This window comes from Silurus aristotelis (assembly GCF_946808225.1).
Source record: "Silurus aristotelis genome assembly, chromosome: 3".
NCBI lineage: Eukaryota > Metazoa > Chordata > Actinopteri > Siluriformes > Siluridae > Silurus > Silurus aristotelis.
Genome location: NC_139576.1, coordinates 377,543 through 393,276, shown reverse-complemented (window position 1 = coordinate 393,276; position 15,734 = coordinate 377,543). Strand labels below are relative to the sequence as shown.

Here is a 15,734-nt window from a genome sequence, read left to right as displayed (position 1 = left end):
ACTTTAAGGTATTCTGTCATGTGCACATCATTTACAGCATGGCCTGGGAACTGAAGCGATCATACAGGCGGTGTTGGATTTTATTTTTAGCTCTTTCGGACCGAGTCACTGCGAGCGCTAACGAGGTTCTCTGCGGCACGCTTCTTCACCATTATGTGTTCATGAACATTATTATGCTTTTACCTATCGCTGTGTTTTCGTGCCGTGATCGGCTGCAGACTTTATAAGAAACCTTGAGAGGAACCAGACTCCAAAATTAAACGCATTATCAACTCCAAATGTCCATTTATTTTAGTTTCCACCTCAAAGTTCATCTGGTCTGAGATGCCTTTTTCCCTCTTAAAGTAATTTATTGATTTTTGTGATGCATCTATGATGTTTATTTACTTATTTTATTATTTCTATTTGTACATTTTATTTTTATTTCCTATTTTTCTGATTTGAAAACACTAATATTTTGACTTTTAAAGAATTTTATATAAATGAGATTATCATCTACCATTTCTTTGGGATTCTGAGGTATTGCACCCTGAATGATTTGATCTCTCTAAAGTAAATCAGGTTAATGTCCATATCCACTCACTCTGTGACCTTTGTGGCTGCACCCAACTCTTGGTGGTGAACAGCAGGATGTTTCCCTGTAGATGTTAGAGAGAAGAGTGGCCATGCTCAATGTACAGAGCAGTTCCTCAGCAGGAACATGGAGCTTTAGAGCCAGATCCAGACGGACCCATCATTCTAAAGGCAGGTAAAACGCAGAGAAAGGAAAGTGTGTAATAACTCTCACAGTCTCTTCTCACACACTAGTTAGACAAAGAGATTTATTTACACAACATCAGTACAGAAAAGAGAGAAAGCAAGAGAGCGAGCGAGAGAGAGAAAATACAAAACACAAGTGATGATAAAGTTCTGAATGCACACAGGAGTTAAAAATATTCTGGTACAGGTGATTAAAAGGACCGGTGATGTCATTCTAACTGTGATTAGCGATATCTCTGATCTCTGAGCAGCGGGATTAAGGCCATGAGAGTCATACGTCACACACTGCTGTCAGCTGTGTGTGTGTGTGTGTGTGTGTGTGTGTCCGTTTCATCAGGATCCAGCATACACTAAAGTGCTCTGTGTGACCCGTCTTACACGTCCTTCACCAGCCAAACATGTACTCCATCGCTTTAGACACAAAGCTGTCGTCTTTCCGTGGGGTTCCTTTGTCTGACACCACCTACACACACACACACACACACACACACACATGTAAATACCAATTACACACAAATTACATAGTAATATGATTGAAAACAGGAAGTTTTGTTAGTAGGTAACAGCACCCCCTGGTGGCCGTGGCCTGTCATGCAGTTTTTTAATTCTGATGCGTGTCCTCAAAAAGTATTGAAACAGTAAAACCATTTGCTTGTTTTAATTGTACATTGAACACACGAGTTTAAAACCAAACCATGAAGAAATATCAGACCTTTAACTTTCAATTCCTGTTTTTTTTTCCATACATGTCAAGTTTATTTCTACTGCACTTTTCACAACACGCATCGTCTCAAAGCAGCTTTACAGAATTTAACAGTGAAGGTGAATGATGTGTGTTTATCTCTAATGAGCACCATGGAGACTGTGGTGAAGGAAAAACTCCCTTAGATATTATGAGGAAGAAACCTTGAGAGGAACCAGACTCAAAAGCAGAACCTCATCCTCATTTGGGTGACATCAAGAGTGTGATTATAGTCTTTAAACACTACAGAACACTGGAGAGTGAGAACTAACATGAGCACTGGAGTGTGTGATTATGACTGTAAAAGACTGTAGAAAGAACATCAGTCATTATGGTTATAAAACTAGGAGCTACTGAGAAACTTATAAAATAAAACATCTAAAGTGGATACAGAAATTCTACACATCCTGAAGGTTTTTAAATATATAAAGACAGAAATACAGTTGAACCCGGTTATGTCGAGGGCGTAGGGGATGCCAAAAAGCGTTGAGATAAGCGATGATCGAGATAAACGAAAACCAATATGGCGGCAATATATTAACGTGCTTGAAATGTCTTTATGGACATGATGTGCGTTAATAAATGAGAACGTACATGCACGTGTTTTTGGAGGTTTTTTTTTATCTTTATTTGTTTGATTGGTCATGCGGATGGAGAAAACCTGTAAGGCGGATAAGGAGGCGGAAGCCGAAGTAAACGCAAACAAAGTTTATTGAGACTCAGGAGATCATCCACCAATACTTGTAGTGAAGCAGTAATATCCAGTGCTGCGCTCCGGGAGCGCCGTCCACCAAGTTCTGTGAACGCAGAGACAGTTGGTGTAGAGAATCCACGGATCCGCGCTATGGAAAGCGCAGCGCTGGGCAGCAACAGAAACGTGGTGCAGACAGCGTGAAGATGGAGAACAGCAGGATCGGGGTAATCCGGGAGGCCGTTGAGAGAATGCGGAGTCCGAGAAGAAGGGTCGTAGCGTGATCACACAGACCGCCATGAACCAACACATACGATCATGCACAAACAATAACGGACCGCGAGTGTGTGGAGGGGAGGGGCTTAACTAGGAGATGGGATGAGTGAGTGAATGAGAGTCAGGTGTGTGTGATCAGCATGACTGCGAGGAGCTCGCCCGCACGGGAGAAGATCAGACTTCAGCTGAAAAATAATTTGTTGTCCACTCCGTATTAAAGACTCGACGCTCACGATCCACTTTTCTTTTCGTTGATTAGTTTATTTTTGCAGAAAGGCTCAGAAGAGAAGAGGAGAGTACCGTAATACACACAAACAAGGTAAATGTAGCTGAAGTGTGACATCTTCAGGGGAAACGTGGGCATTACAGGGGAAAGGTAAATTAAACCAGGTTTAGCCGAACCTATTTTAATAGAATTTGATCACGTTCGGCGGGCCGGATTAATAAACCCAACGGGCCGTGTGTGGGCCGCGGGCCGTAGTTTGCCCATGTCTGGTTTAGAGACAGTGGCATTGAATAAAAGACAGGAGGTGGAGCTGGAGGTAGCAGAGCTGAAGATGTTGAGATGTTTATTGGGAGTGACGACGATGGACAGGATTAGAAATGAGTTTATTAGAGGGACAGCGCATGTAGGACGTTTTGGAGACAAGGTGAGGGAGGTGAGATTGAGATGGTTTTGACATGTGCAGAGGAGGGACATGGGGTATATCAGTAGGAGAATGCTGAGGATGGAGCCACCAGGAAGGAGGAAAAGGCACAGAACGAGAGCTATTTATACATTTATACATGCGGGAAAACGAGTCTCAGCTGAAACCATCAGTGTGGGATAAGAAAAAAACACAGGGGCCATTACCCTGAAAATCCCCCGAATCCTGTCAAGTTCACTTTACAGCAGAGCAGCGATTTTTCTTGTTCTCACTTGAATGCTTCAGTTTTAATCAATAAAAAACCCTGTCCTTCAATTTATCCTTCCAGTTTATCAGTTTACTTTTAGAATTATAAAGGGGAACTGCTACAATATGAGAAAATTACAAAGACATTTTTAAATGATTGATTATATTTGGGTTATCAGTAAAATCCCAGAAAATATTAAAAAGTAATATCACACACCCCTAGTTAGAAGATCACATTAAAGATACAGAAGTCTGACATTTAAGTGGTTATTTTGTTTATCTTTTAAGAACCTGCAATTTCATAAAGTTGTGTAGACTTTTATCCACTGTAGATGTGAAACACATTAAAACTGGTGAATTTACCGTATTTTCCGGACTATAAGCTGCTACTTTTTTCCCCACTCTTTGAACTCCGCAGGTTAGGGTTAGGGTTAGAAGCGGCTAATTTATGGATTTCTCCTGGGTTTTTCCCGGTTTCACAAACTTCAAGCCAAAAAACTGAACCCCATAACATTAGACCAATGAAATTGCAGAACGGGTTCAGGTGAACCAATGAAACTCTTTATATTAAATCAGATGCGCTCCCACTGAATCGGGCCGCACCACATCATAAATATGAATGATGTTCCTCTGAGGTTTGACCTGCACCTCACTCGGACCGTCTACAGGAAATGTGAATCATTCGTCACTCTGAAAACAACCGGGCATGAAAACACACTTCACCTGTGTTCTGAGCTGCACGGCATCGGGAGAAAAGCTTCACCCATGGTGATTTTTAAACGCTGTGTTGTGAAAGGAAGGAGGAAGACAGTGAACAATGACGTTCTTGGTCTGCTACTGTTTAGATACAAGCCGTGTAACAGACTCTGTCTTTCATTAAAGCCTGTGTAAAGTTCATTAGTTTCAGTGTAGACATGCGGCTTATAGACAGGTGCGGCTTATTTATCTTCAAAATAAACATCTGTCAAATTCAGTGCGTGCGGCTTATATAAGGGTGCGTTTAATAGTCCGGAAATTACGGTAAATAATCCCTGTATTATACAGGATGAACGCTCATAATGAGATCATTATAAATGCCAGTGAAGCCCAGTCCTGTAACATTTTGTGTGTGTGTGTGTGTGTGTGTGTATACCTGATAGTCGGCGCTAGTGTGTGTGAGTGGTGTGCTGAGGGGTCTCATGGATGATCGTGGTGTGGAGATGGAAGCCACACTGTTGGTGTTCTTCACTGTAGGAGTGAACACTGCTGCTCCGCTTCTGTCTGAGCACTCCATTACACCCTGTACACACACACACACACCTGTCACTTAAATGTAGATTTTTGTGTGTGTGTGTGTGTGTGTGTGTGTGTGTGTGTGTGTGTATATACCTTATCAATACACGGCTTGACTCCAATCATGATAGCTTCTCCAAATATCTTGCCATCTTTACTCAGCGCTTTCCTGGCCTGCAGTTTGGACTGATACTGAATGTGCATCCAGTTTCCTGAATTAGACATCTACACACACACACACACACACACACACACACACACACACACACACACATTTAGAGTGTAGAAGCATGTTTTACACACACACATTTAGAGTATAGAAGCGTATCTCACATACAAACACACACACACACACACACACACACAGAGTGTAGAAGCGTGTTTTACACACACACACACACACACACACACACACAGAGTGTAGAAGCGTGTTTTACACACACACACACACACACACAGAGTGTAGAAGCGTGTTTTACACACACACACACACACACACACACACACACACACACACACACAGAGTATAGAAGCGTTTTACACACACACACACACACACACACAGAGTGTAGAAGCATGTTTTACACACACACATTTAGAGTATAGAAGCGTATCTCACATACAAACACACACACACACACACACACACACACACACACACACACACAGAGTGTAGAAGCGTGTTTTACACACACACACACACAGAGTGTAGAAGCGTGTTACACACACACACACACACACAGAGTGTAGAAGCATGTTATACACACACACACACACACACACACACACACACACACACACAGAGTGTAGAAGCGTGTTACACACACACACACAGAGAGAGTGTAGAAGCATGTTATACACACACACACACACACACACACACACACACACAGAGAGAGAGTGTAGAAGCATGTTATACACACACACACACACACACACACACACACACACACACACACAGAGAGAGAGAGAGAGAGTGTAGAAGCATGTTATACACACACACACACACACGCACACACACAGAGTGTAGAAGCGTTACACACACACACACACACACACACACACACACACACACACACACACACAGAGTGTAGAAGCGTGTTACACACACACACACACACACACACAAAGAGTGTAGAAGCGTGTTACACACACACACACACACACAAAGAGTGTAGAAGCGTGTTACACACACACACAGAGTGTAGAAGCATGTTATACACACACACACACACACACAGAGTGTAGAAGCGTGTTTTACACACACACACACACACACAGAGTGTAGAAGCGTGTTTTACACACACACACACACAGAGTGTAGAAGCGTGTTACACACACACACACACACACAGAGTGTAGAAGCATGTTATACACACACACACACACACACACACACACACACACACACACACACACAGAGTGTAGAAGCGTGTTACACACACACACACAGAGAGAGTGTAGAAGCATGTTATACACACACACACACACACACACACACACACACACAGAGAGAGAGTGTAGAAGCATGTTATACACACACACACACACACACACACACACACACACACACACACAGAGAGAGAGAGAGAGAGTGTAGAAGCATGTTATACACACACACACACACACGCACACACACAGAGTGTAGAAGCGTTACACACACACACACACACACACACACACACACACACACACACACACAGAGTGTAGAAGCGTGTTACACACACACACACACACACACACAAAGAGTGTAGAAGCGTGTTACACACACACACACACACACAAAGAGTGTAGAAGCGTGTTACACACACACACAGAGTGTAGAAGCATGTTATACACACACACACACACACACACACACACACACACACACACACACACACAGTGAGAGTGTAGAAGCATGTTATACACACACACACACACACACACACAGAGAGAGAGAGTGTAGAAGCATGTTATACACACACACACACACAGAGAGAGAGTGTAGAAGCGTGTTACACACACACAGAGAGAGAGAGAGAGTGTAGAAGCGTGTTACACACACACAGAGAGAGAGAGAGAGTGTAGAAGCGTGTTACACACACACAGAGAGAGAGAGAGAGTGTAGAAGCGTGTTACACACACACACAGAGAGAGAGAGAGAGAGTGTAGAAGCGTGTTACACACACACAGAGAGAGAGATAGAGTGTAGAAGCGTGTTATATACACACACAGAGAGAGAGAGAGAGTGTAGAAGCGTGTTACACACACACAGAGAGAGAGAGAGAGAGTGTAGAAGCGTGTTACACACACACACAGAGAGAGATAGAGTGTAGAAGCGTGTTATATACACACACAGAGAGAGTGTAGAAGCGTTACACACACACACACACAGAGAGAGTGTAGAAGCATGTTATACACACACACACACACACACACACAGTGAGAGTGTAGAAGCATGTTATACACACACACACACACACACACACACACACACACACACACACAGAGAGAGAGAGAGTGTAGAAGCATGTTATACACACACACACACACACACAGAGTGTAGAAGCGTGTTACACACACACACAGAGTGTAGAAGCGTGTTACACACACACACACAGAGTGTAGAAGCGTGTTACACACACACACACAGAGTGTAGAAGCGTGTTACACACACACACACAGAGTGTAGAAGCGTGTTACACACACACACACAGAGTGTAGAAGCGTGTTACACACACACACACAGAGTGTAGAAGCGTGTTACACACACACACACAGAGTGTAGAAGCGTGTTACACACACACACACAGAGTGTAGAAGCGTGTTACACACACAGAGTGTAGAAGCGTGTTACACACACAGAGTGTAGAAGCGTGTTACACACACAGAGTGTAGAAGCGTGTTACACACACAGAGTGTAGAAGCGTGTTACACACACAGAGTGTAGAAGCGTGTTACACACACAGAGTGTAGAAGCGTGTTACACACACAGAGTGTAGAAGCGTGTTACACACACAGAGTGTAGAAGCGTGTTACACACACAGAGTGTAGAAGCGTGTTACACACACAGAGTGTAGAAGCGTGTTACACACACAGAGTGTAGAAGCGTGTTACACACACACACACACACACACACACACACACACACAGAGTGTAGAAGCGTGTTACACACACACACACACACACACAGAGTGTAGAAGCATGTTACACACACACACAGAGAAAGAGAGAGTGTGTAGAAGCGTGTTACACACACAGAGAGAGAGAGAGAGAGAGAGAGAGAGAGAGAGAGAGAGAGAGAGAGAGTAGAAACGTGTTACACACACACACACACAAACACAGTGTAGAAGCGTGTTACACACACACACACACACAGAGTGTAGAAGCGTGTTACACACACAGAGTGTAGAAGCGTGTTACACACACAGAGTGTAGAAGCGTGTTACACACACAGAGTGTAGAAGCGTGTTACACACACAGAGTGTAGAAGCGTGTTACACACACAGAGTGTAGAAGCGTGTTACACACACAGAGTGTAGAAGCGTGTTACACACACAGAGTGTAGAAGCGTGTTACACACACAGAGTGTAGAAGCGTGTTACACACACAGAGTGTAGAAGCGTGTTACACACAGAGTGTAGAAGCGTGTTACACACACACACACACACACACACACACACACAGAGTGTAGAAGCGTGTTACACACACACACACACACACACACACACACACACACACACAGAGTGTAGAAGCATGTTACACACACACACAGAGAAAGAGAGAGTGTGTAGAAGCGTGTTACACACACAGAGAGAGAGAGAGAGAGAGAGAGAGAGAGAGAGAGAGAGAGAGAGAGAGAGTAGAAGCGTGTTACACACACAGAGTGTAGAAGCGTGTTACACACACAGAGTGTAGAAGCGTGTTACACACACAGAGTGTAGAAGCGTGTTACACACACAGAGTGTAGAAGCGTGTTACACACACAGAGTGTAGAAGCGTGTTACACACACAGAGTGTAGAAGCGTGTTACACACAGAGTGTAGAAGCGTGTTACACACACAGAGTGTAGAAGCGTGTTACACACACAGAGTGTAGAAGCGTGTTACACACACAGAGTGTAGAAGCGTGTTACACACACAGAGTGTAGAAGCGTTACACACACACACACACACACACACACAGAGTGTAGAAGCGTGTTTTACACACACACACACACACACACACACACACACACACAGAGTGTAGAAGCGTGTTACACACACACACACAGAGAGAGAGCGTGTTTCTCACACACACACACACACACACACACACACAAAAGAAGCGTTACACACACACACACACACACAGAGTGTAGAAGTGTTACACACACACACAGAGAGAGTGTAGAAGCGTGTTACACACACACACAGAGAGAGTGTAGAAGCATGTTACACACACACACACACACACAGAGAGAGAGAGAGAGAGAGAGAGAGAGAGAGAGAGAGAGAGAGAGAGAGAGAGAGAGTGTAGAAGCATGTTATACACACACACACACACACACACACACACACACACACACACACACACAGAGAGAGAGATAGAGTGTAGAAGCGCGTTACACCCACACAGAGTGTAGAAGCGCGTTACACCCACACAGAGTGTAGAAGCGCGTTACACCCACACAGAGTGTAGAAGCGCGTTACACCCACACAGAGTGTAGAAGCGCGTTACACCCACACAGAGTGTAGAAGCGCGTTACACCCACACAGAGTGTAGAAGCGCGTTACACCCACACAGAGTGTAGAAGCGCGTTACACCCACACAGAGTGTAGAAGCGCGTTACACCCACACAGAGTGTAGAAGCGCGTTACACCCACACAGAGTGTAGAAGCGCGTTACACCCACACAGAGTGTAGAAGCGCGTTACACCCACACAGAGTGTAGAAGCGCGTTACACCCACACACACACAGAGTGTAGAAGCGCGTTACACCCACACACACACAGAGTGTAGAAGCGCGTTACACCCACACACACACAGAGTGTAGAAGCGCGTTACACCCACACACACACAGAGTGTAGAAGCGCGTTACACCCACACACACACAGAGTGTAGAAGCGCGTTACACCCACACACACACAGAGTGTAGAAGCGCGTTACACACACACACACACACAGAGTGTAGAAGCGCGTTACACACACACACACACACACAGAGTGTAGAAGCGCGTTACACCCACACACACACAGAGTGTAGAAGCGCGTTACACCCACACACACACAGAGTGTAGAAGCGCGTTACACCCACACACACACAGAGTGTAGAAGCGCGTTACACCCACACACACACAGAGTGTAGAAACGCGTTACACCCACACACACACAGAGTGTAGAAGCGCGTTACACCCACACACACACAGAGTGTAGAAGCGCGTTACACCCACACACACACAGAGTGTAGAAGCGCGTTACACCCACACACACACAGAGTGTAGAAGCGCGTTACACCCACACACACACAGAGTGTAGAAGCGCGTTACACCCACACACACACAGAGTGTAGAAGCGCGTTACACCCACACACACACAGAGTGTAGAAGCGCGTTACACCCACACACACACAGAGTGTAGAAGCGCGTTACACCCACACACACACAGAGTGTAGAAGCGCGTTACACCCACACACACACAGAGTGTAGAAGCGCGTTACACCCACACACACACAGAGTGTAGAAGCGCGTTACACCCACACACACACAGAGTGTAGAAGCGCGTTACACCCACACACACACAGAGTGTAGAAGCGCGTTACACCCACACACACACAGAGTGTAGAAGCGCGTTACACCCACACACAGAGTGTAGAAGCGCGTTACACCCACACCCACACACACACACACACACACAGTGTAGAAGCGTGTTACACACACACACACACACACACACAGAGTGTAGAAGCGTGTTACACACACACACACACACACACACACAGAGTGTAGAAGCGTGTTACACACACACACACACACACACACAGACACAGAGTGTAGAAGCGTGTTACACACACACACACACACACACACACAGACACAGAGTGTAGAAGCGCGTTACACACACACACACACACACACACACACACAGAGTGTAGAAGCGCGTTACACCCACACACACACAGAGTGTAGAAGCGCGTTACACCCACACACACACAGAGTGTAGAAGCGCGTTACACCCACACACACACAGAGTGTAGAAGCGCGTTACACCCACACACAGAGTGTAGAAGCGCGTTACACCCACACACAGAGTGTAGAAGCGCGTTACACCCACACCCACACACACACACACACACACAGAGTGTAGAAGCGCGTTACACCCACACCCACACACACACACACACACACAGAGTGTAGAAGCGCGTTACACCCACACACACACAGAGTGTAGAAGCGCGTTACACCCACACACACACAGAGTGTAGAAGCGCGTTACACCCACACACACACAGAGTGTAGAAGCGCGTTACACCCACACACACACAGAGTGTAGAAGCGCGTTACACCCACACACACACAGAGTGTAGAAGCGCGTTACACCCACACACACACAGAGTGTAGAAGCGCGTTACACCCACACACACACAGAGTGTAGAAGCGCGTTACACCCACACACACACAGAGTGTAGAAGCGCGTTACACCCACACACACACAGAGTGTAGAAGCGCGTTACACCCACACACACACAGAGTGTAGAAGCGCGTTACACCCACACACACACAGAGTGTAGAAGCGCGTTACACCCACACACACACAGAGTGTAGAAGCGCGTTACACCCACACACACACAGAGTGTAGAAGCGCGTTACACCCACACACACACAGAGTGTAGAAGCGCGTTACACCCACACACACACAGAGTGTAGAAGCGCGTTACACCCACACACACACAGAGTGTAGAAGCGCGTTACACCCACACACACACAGAGTGTAGAAGCGCGTTACACCCACACACACACAGAGTGTAGAAGCGCGTTACACCCACACACACACAGAGTGTAGAAGCGCGTTACACCCACACACACACAGAGTGTAGAAGCGCGTTACACCCACACACACACAGAGTGTAGAAGCGCGTTACACCCACACACACACAGAGTGTAGAAGCGCGTTACACCCACACACACACAGAGTGTAGAAGCGCGTTACACCCACACACACACAGAGTGTAGAAGCGCGTTACACCCACACACACACAGAGTGTAGAAGCGCGTTACACCCACACACAGAGTGTAGAAGCGCGTTACACCCACACACAGAGTGTAGAAGCGCGTTACACCCACACACAGAGTGTAGAAGCGCGTTACACCCACACACAGAGTGTAGAAGCGCGTTACACCCACACACAGAGTGTAGAAGCGCGTTACACCCACACACAGAGTGTAGAAGCGCGTTACACCCACACACAGAGTGTAGAAGCGCGTTACACCCACACACAGAGTGTAGAAGCGCGTTACACCCACACACAGAGTGTAGAAGCGCGTTACACCCACACACAGAGTGTAGAAGCGCGTTACACCCACACACACACACACACACACAGAGTGTAGAAGCGTGTTACACACACACACACACACACACACAGAGTGTAGAAGCGTGTTACACACACACACACACACACACACAGAGTGTAGAAGCGTGTTACACACACACACACACACACACACACACACACACACAGACACAGAGTGTAGAAGCGTGTTACACACACACACACACACACACACACAGAGTGTAGAAGCGTGTTACACACACACACACACACACACACACACACACAGAGTGTAGAAGCGTGTTACACACACACACACACACACACAGAGTGTAGAAGCGCGTTACACCCACACAGAGTGTAGAAGCGCGTTACACCCACACAGAGTGTAGAAGCGCGTTACACCCACACACAGAGTGTAGAAGCGCGTTACACCCACACCCACACACACACACAGAGTGTAGAAGCGCGTTACACACACACACACACACACACAGAGTGTAGAAGCGTGTTACACACACACACACACACACACAGAGTGTAGAAGCGTGTTACACACACACACACACACACACACACACACACAGAGTGTAGAAGCGTGTTACACACACACACACACAGAGTGTAGAAGCGTGTTACACACACACACACACACAGAGTGTAGAAGCGTGTTACACACACACACACACACAGAGTGTAGAAGCGTGTTACACACACACACACACACAGAGTGTAGAAGCGTGTTACACACACACACACACACAGAGTGTAGAAGCGTGTTACACACACACACACACACAGAGTGTAGAAGCGTGTTACACACACACACACACACAGAGTGTAGAAGCGTGTTACACACACACACACACACAGAGTGTAGAAGCGTGTTACACACACACACACACAGAGTGTAGAAGCGTGTTACACACACACACACACACAGAGTGTAGAAGCGTGTTACACACACACACACACACAGAGTGTAGAAGCGTGTTACACACACACACACACACACAGAGTGTAGAAGCGTGTTACACACACACACACACACACAGAGTGTAGAAGCGTGTTACACACACACACACACACAGAGTGTAGAAGCGTGTTACACACACACACACACACAGAGTGTAGAAGCGTGTTACACACACACACACACACAGAGTGTAGAAGCGTGTTACACACACACACACACACAGAGTGTAGAAGCGTGTTACACACACACACACACACACAGAGTGTAGAAGCGTGTTACACACACACACACACACACAGAGTGTAGAAGCGTGTTACACACACACACACACACACAGAGTGTAGAAGCGTGTTACACACACACACACACACACAGAGTGTAGAAGCGTGTTACACACACACACACACACACACAGAGTGTAGAAGCGTGTTACACACACACACACACACAGAGTGTAGAAGCGTGTTACACACACACACACACACAGAGTGTAGAAGCGTGTTACACACACACACACACACACAGAGTGTAGAAGCGTGTTACACACACACACACACAGAGTGTAGAAGCGTGTTACACACACACACACACACAGAGTGTAGAAGCGTGTTACACACACACACACACAGAGTGTAGAAGCGTGTTACACACACACACACACAGAGTGTAGAAGCGTGTTACACACACACACACACACACACAGAGTGTAGAAGCGTGTTACACACACACACACACACACACACACAGAGTGTAGAAGCGTGTTACACACACACACACACACACACACAGAGTGTAGAAGCGTGTTACACACACACACACACACACACACACACACACACAGAGTGTAGAAGCGTGTTACACACACACACACACAGAGTGTAGAAGCGTGTTACACACACACACACACACACACACAGAGTGTAGAAGCGTGTTACACACACACACACACACACACACACACACAGAGTGTAGAAGCGTGTTACACACACACACACACACACAGAGAGTGTAGAAGCGTGTTACACACACACACACACACACACACACACACACAGAGTGTAGAAGCGTGTTACACACACACACACACACACACACACACACAGAGTGTAGAAGCGTGTTACACACACACACACAGAGTGTAGAAGCGTGTTACACACACACACACACCCACACACACAGAGTGTAGAAGCGTGTTACACACACACACACAGAGTGTAGAAGCGTGTTACACACACACACACACACACACAGAGTGTAGAAGCGTGTTACACACACACACACACAGAGTGTAGAAGCGTGTTACACACACACACACACAGAGTGTAGAAGCGTGTTACACACACACACACACACACACACACAGAGTGTAGAAGCGTGTTACACACACACACACACACACACACACACACACACACACACACAGAGTGTAGAAGCGTGTTACACACACACACACACACACACACACAGAGTGTAGAAGCGTGTTACACACACACACACACACACACACACACAGAGTGTAGAAGCGTGTTACACACACACACACACACACACACAGAGTGTAGAAGCGTGTTACACACACACACACACACACACACAGAGTGTAGAAGCGTGTTACACACACACACACACACACACACACACAGAGTGTAGAAGCGTGTTACACACACACACACACACACACAGAGTGTAGAAGCGTGTTACACACACACACACACACACACACACACAGAGTGTAGAAGCGTGTTACACACACACACACACACACACACACAGAGTGTAGAAGCGTGTTACACACACACACACACACACACAGAGTGTAGAAGCGTGTTACACACACACACACACACACAGAGTGTAGAAGCGTGTTACACACACACACACACACAGAGTGTAGAAGCGTGTTACACACACACACACAGAGTGTAGAAGAGTGTTACACACACACACACACACAGAGTGTAGAAGAGTGTTACACACACACACACACACAGAGTGTAGAAGAGTGTTACACACACACACACACACAGAGTGTAGAAGAGTGTTACACACACACACACACACACACACAGAGTGTAGAAGAGTGTTACACACACACACACACACACACAGAGTGTAGAAGAGTGTTACACACACACACACACACACACACACACACAGAGTGTAGAAGAGTGTTACACACACACACACACACACAGAGTGTAGAAGAGTGTTACACACACACACACACACACAGAGTGTAGAAGAGTGTTACACACACACAGAGTGTAGAAGAGTGTTACACACACACAGAGTGTAGAAGAGTGTTACACACACACACACACACAGAGTGTAGAAGAGTGTTACACACACACACACACACACACACAGAGTGTAGAAGAGTGTTACACACACACACACAGAGTGTAGAAGAGTGTTACACACACACACACAGAGTGTAGAAGAGTGTTACACACACACACACAGAGTGTAGAAGAGTGTTACACACACACACACAGAGTGTAGAAGAGTGTTACACACACACACACAGAGTGTAGAAGAGTGTTACACACACACACACAGAGTGTAGAAGAGTGTTACACACACACACACAGAGTGTAGAAGAGTGTTACACAC

At 46.2% G+C, this 15,734-nt stretch overlaps 1 protein-coding gene across 8 annotated transcripts in view; it reads right to left on the bottom strand.

Annotated features, from left to right (window-relative positions):
* Window positions 1-807: 807 nt before the first annotated feature.
* Window positions 808-15,734, bottom strand: part of nup35 (nucleoporin 35) — a 26,367-nt gene continuing 11,440 nt past the window's right edge. For all 8 annotated transcript variants that reach the window (XM_083536107.1, XM_083536108.1, XM_083536109.1 and 5 more), the window contains exons 7-9: window positions 4,730-4,858; window positions 4,494-4,640; window positions 808-1,222 (exon numbers count right to left, since the gene is read on the bottom strand). In XM_083536107.1, the coding sequence (XP_083392233.1) occupies window positions 1,145-1,222; window positions 4,494-4,640; window positions 4,730-4,858 (354 nt within the window). In that variant the 3' untranslated portion in view covers window positions 808-1,144. The remainder of the gene's footprint in view (window positions 1,223-4,493; window positions 4,641-4,729; window positions 4,859-15,734) is intronic.